The sequence below is a fragment of the Lates calcarifer genome, linkage group LG15 (assembly GCF_001640805.2).
Source record: "Lates calcarifer isolate ASB-BC8 linkage group LG15, TLL_Latcal_v3, whole genome shotgun sequence".
Taxonomy (NCBI): Eukaryota; Metazoa; Chordata; class Actinopteri; family Centropomidae; genus Lates; species Lates calcarifer.
Window position 1 is genome coordinate 7,467,541 of NC_066847.1, and position 4,607 is coordinate 7,472,147.

Sequence of the window (4,607 nt, forward strand, 5' to 3'; positions counted from 1 at the left end):
TTTTAAAAACTGATGAGGGAAACCTAAAAGCATGCAACTGACTGTGGAATATGTTCTGTATATATGTATATTCTGTAGTAGCTTTGCAGTGGAGCATCACTTCCCTTTAAGGCAGATTTAAAATGGGGATGAAGTGTCAAACCTCACAGCTCAATACCTACAAAACCAGTGACCTGTTGCACACAGACTGAAGACAACTCACACACACAATACAACAATCGCAGTTTGACTCTAAAGTCTAAGAGGTGGGGCGCACTAGTAACTCAAAATCCCAGCTTAGTCTATGTACTGCAAGGTCCAGTGTTTTCAGCCACCAATGTTTTTTTTCAGCTCATGTCATAAAGAACACTAATGCCACCTACTGGTCTAAGAATAAAATACAAGAACTCAGCTGGTTGGACAAAGTACCACATACCACATCCTGAGCACAAATTCAACCTGAGGCTTCATTGACAAATCATTCCCTTTTCTTTTTCTCTTGTTTTTAGGTCTCCCTCTCCAGAAAACCCATAAAATGTAAAAACAACTGTCCCACAGAGGTCAACTACAAGTAAGTCACATCAATTTGCACGTTCTTCTTTTATTTGAAAGAAAATAAAAGTCTTAGATAAATATGTACAAAATTGCGTGGCTGCAACAAGATTTGACGGGAAAAAATCATCCATTGTCTGCCATCTATGGTATGGTCCATTATGTCACCAGTAGCTCATCGGCAAAGTTGTTGATTTCTTAGCGTTTCCTCTTGGCCTCAAACTTGTAAATAGCTGGAGCACTGGCTGTCTCTTTTTTCACCTTCACTTTCTTGATCTTGTCCTGGTGACCAGAGAGAAAAAAGAGTAAGATGAGACGGAACTTTATTTATCCCACAGGAAATTATTGTTGTGCCAGAGTCTGGTCCAAAATATAGTGAAATATAATACAATTACAGAATAAAATTAGTATCATTAGAGAGTAAAATGTAATAATTTTTTACCGTCCTTACTGAAATTGAACCCAAAATGCTTATTGTGAGATCCACCTCCTCACCTGTAGATCTTTGCGTGTCTGAATCTTCTGGCTGATGACAAACATTTTCTTTTCTCTATCAACCCTCTGGGAGAGGATTTTATATTGGTGCTTCCTCTGCCTGGCCAGTTTCTATAGGTACAATGAGGAGAAAACATGAACCATCAGTGGATTGAACTGCAGAAACTTAAAATCACCACAATTTAAACAAACAATTCATTTATAAACAATCGAGCCCAGAACAGTAGTTTTCCATTTTCAATACAGACATCTGGCAATAAAAATTACTGAGGCAAAATGTTGTAACTGAAGATTTTGAGGTGATCTGAATTTATTACAAACACAGACCTGTATGCTGTCAGGCTCCACAGCTCCCTGGATGCTCTTTGTCTCCAGGGTTTTCAGAGTTGGTCTGTTGTACACTCTGTCCACCAGCTCAGGAGCTGTGTTGAGGTGATTTGCCAGGTCAAATGACTGCACTGAGGAGACACAGAGAAAAACTTTTCAACTTCTTACAGAACCTGACAACCATAGAAGCATATGTGGACACGGATAGTGTCTGTGCACGTCATATAACATTACTATTCAATGAACATTTATGATCCAAAGACTCAGTATTATTCATTATCAAATCAACATTTATATTTACCTTCTTTCTTGGAATCCACAAAAAATGTGTGCTTGTTTTTTTGTTTGCTGTCTGCGTCCAGAAGATGGAGCTCTCCTTTCAGCCTCTCAATTTTCTGAAAGCAAAGGACAAAGAGGCAGAGATCACAGAAAGAGACAACAGGCACCAACAAAAGCCCTCTATTGGGAGAAGGGTTTAGGTAGTGGGCAGAACACATCTGTAATTTAGACTGGCCTATACTGTAGTTTTAGGGTTAAGATACTGACATTTTTGAGTTAAAGTATGTTAAAGTGTGTCCCATAGATTTGGTTTTTTGTAAGAACACTTGTTGTTGCTCTCTGGTGGACAAACAAAGTAATGCAGACACTGCCTCTAAAATACATCAATCCTAGTCTGGGCTTTCTGTGCTGCAATTTCATGTGAATTATATAAATTAAAGTAACACTGAACATGCCAAGAGCAATTTGGAAAGTTATATGTGATGTTTTTTGACATGATGGCAATTTGTAAACTGAGTACACCTTCCTGCAAAGTAATCATATCCAAGCAGACTGAGAGGTAAGGAAGGTGTTACACTTCAGAGGAGAGAAAATGCATGTGTAAGCAATCTTGACACTTTTATTTGAATACAGATACTTATCATAAAACACACTAGTACACGCAATACCATTTGAACAAAGAGTGTGAAAACAAGTGTTCATTTAAAAACAAGGAGATGAGCATATCTGACAAGAGCCCAGGAACTCAATTTTGCACCAGTAATCTTTCCATTAACATATGTTTTGTATCCATAATCTAGACCATTTTAATCTGTTCTGTGATTCCAGATTTAAAAATAACTTTTGTTAACACTGTCATGCATAAGAGGCTCTTTATGCTTGATCTATTACAGAAAACATAAACTTACCTTAGCCTCTGCGACCCTCTTCATCTCCACATATTTAATATCCTGTGACCTCATTACTTTTTTCTGCTCCTCTGTGACCTCAGTCTCTTCCTTGGGTTTTTTTGCCACGTGAACTCCATCCTGCAATAAAACAGGATATACACATGAAGTCAAATTAAATCCACACTGGACAGAATGTGCATCCTCATGCACATCTTGCTGCTCTTTTGATCATGATGTTGAGTTTACCTGTAGCGAAGAGTTGATCATGTTGAAGTAAAACTCATCTGGGTTCTTCTCCAGAGCTTTCTTCCGCAGGGCAGCAAGAGTGTTTTGTTTCTTGTGGTAGTCACTGTTATAAACACAAAAATCACGCAGTTAGATCATTAAAAGACTTAAACCATCGTTAGGCACTAAGAGTTTTATGACTTTGGATCCAAAGCCTGGAAATATAAAACATGTTCTATAATCGTTGATTAACTCACTCTGCACGGAGTTTGTAGTCTTTCTTCTTCTCCAGCAATCCCAAATGCTTCCTGGAACCAGGCTGGTCGAACAAAATGATGTAGTTAAAGATACACGATCAATACATTACTTGTGTCACAGGAACATAACCTCACATTTATTTGGTTGGTTACAATCTGTTCATCTTTTAAGTCTCTGTACAGAGGTACTTCACAACATACCAGCTGGCTAACAACACACTGATTTGCTCACCTGAGATCTTTCATGGTGGTTCCTCTGTCGGGATTTCAGCGCTTTCCTGAACGAAGACATGTTTGATAAATGTCCCCGAGCCAGAAAAAGTAAAAACAGTTGAGTCAAAGCAGATATATAAAGCTTGGTAAGTCCTACAGACACTGAAACCTAGCTGGTTCAGCTCTAGTGCTTTCCTGGTGCCTAAGACACGTGGGTTCCTGCCTGATTAGCCGTGTTGTTTTTCATTTCCTTACCGCAGATTCGCAACTGAACTAAGTGTTACAAATAGCGAGCCTGTTTGACAATTTTATTAGTATAAAATATATTGTATTTATTTCTCATTATTAAAAGGGAAACTGAAGCGTTATGAGCCATATTTTCGATTGACAAAATACACGGAATATTATGCTATGGGTTGTAGAAGCGCGCCAAAAACACCAGGCGGCGCTGTTGCATAGATTTTTCTAAATCTATGTTTTCTGATGGGGATTTGTAGCCTGTTGCACTTTCCTCATACTCTCAGGTAATACTGAACATTTGACTGTGGAGTCAAAGTAGTATTAGAAATGAAGTGGTAGAAAGTAACTAAGTACATTTATTCAAGTACTGCATTTAAAGTACAGTTTTGAGGTACTTGTATTTTTCTATCAAAAGGAGTATTTACATTCTATTTTACTTTACCCTTCTACAACAGTACATTTCAGAGGGAAAAATATCCCTTTCACTCTTCTACATTTATTTAACAGCTGTAGTTCCTAGTTATTTTGCAGATTAAGTTTTTATAAATAGTTACTTGGTCAGTTTATGAAATATGAAACATTGTTGTACATAAAACATCTTGAACTTAAACTACTTAACGTGTTTATGCATTAGCAATATTATATAATGGTATAACACTCACAGGCGCCACCCTGCTGAATGTCATGGAGTATTTTTATATTGTTGTATTGCCATATTTAGTTAAGTAAAGGATTTAATACTTGCTCCACCACTGATGTTATGTTAATAAATCATTTAGAAATGAGTACATGGGTGGAAATACAATAACATTTGAACAAGTTAATCATTCAATTTCCCTAATATTCTTTCTTATCTAGTAACCTCATGTCATTTCAGTTCAAAGCCCTGTAATATTTAATTTGGCTTTCAATATTCAAGACCACAAAAGTTGCATGATAGGGCATACTGGCAAAGGGAAAGGGGATTAATCATATTTATCCAACTGGAGGACCAATGTAATTGGTATCTGCCATTCCCAAGCTGTATAGAAGCCGGGCTTGGCACCAAAAGACCTAAAACAAGTGAGGGTGATCACAGTGCTGCTGACTTAATATGTCTTGGCTGCACTGTTCATACACCAAATTATTTTGGTCATTATAATGAGGGCCT

At 37.5% G+C, this 4,607-nt stretch overlaps 1 protein-coding gene across 1 annotated transcript; it reads right to left on the bottom strand.

Annotated features, from left to right (window-relative positions):
• Positions 1-560: 560 nt before the first annotated feature.
• utp11 (UTP11 small subunit processome component) lies at positions 561-3,434 on the bottom strand. The gene is made up of 8 exons (XM_018700073.2): positions 3,237-3,434; positions 3,005-3,066; positions 2,769-2,871; positions 2,541-2,660; positions 1,655-1,748; positions 1,354-1,484; positions 1,027-1,137; positions 561-813 (listed from the first exon to the last, which is right to left on the bottom strand). The coding sequence occupies exons 1-8, from the start codon at positions 3,294-3,296 to the stop codon at positions 730-732; spliced, it is 765 nt and encodes a 254-aa protein (XP_018555589.1). The 5' UTR covers positions 3,297-3,434; the 3' UTR covers positions 561-729.
• Positions 3,435-4,607: the final 1,173 nt, after the last annotated feature.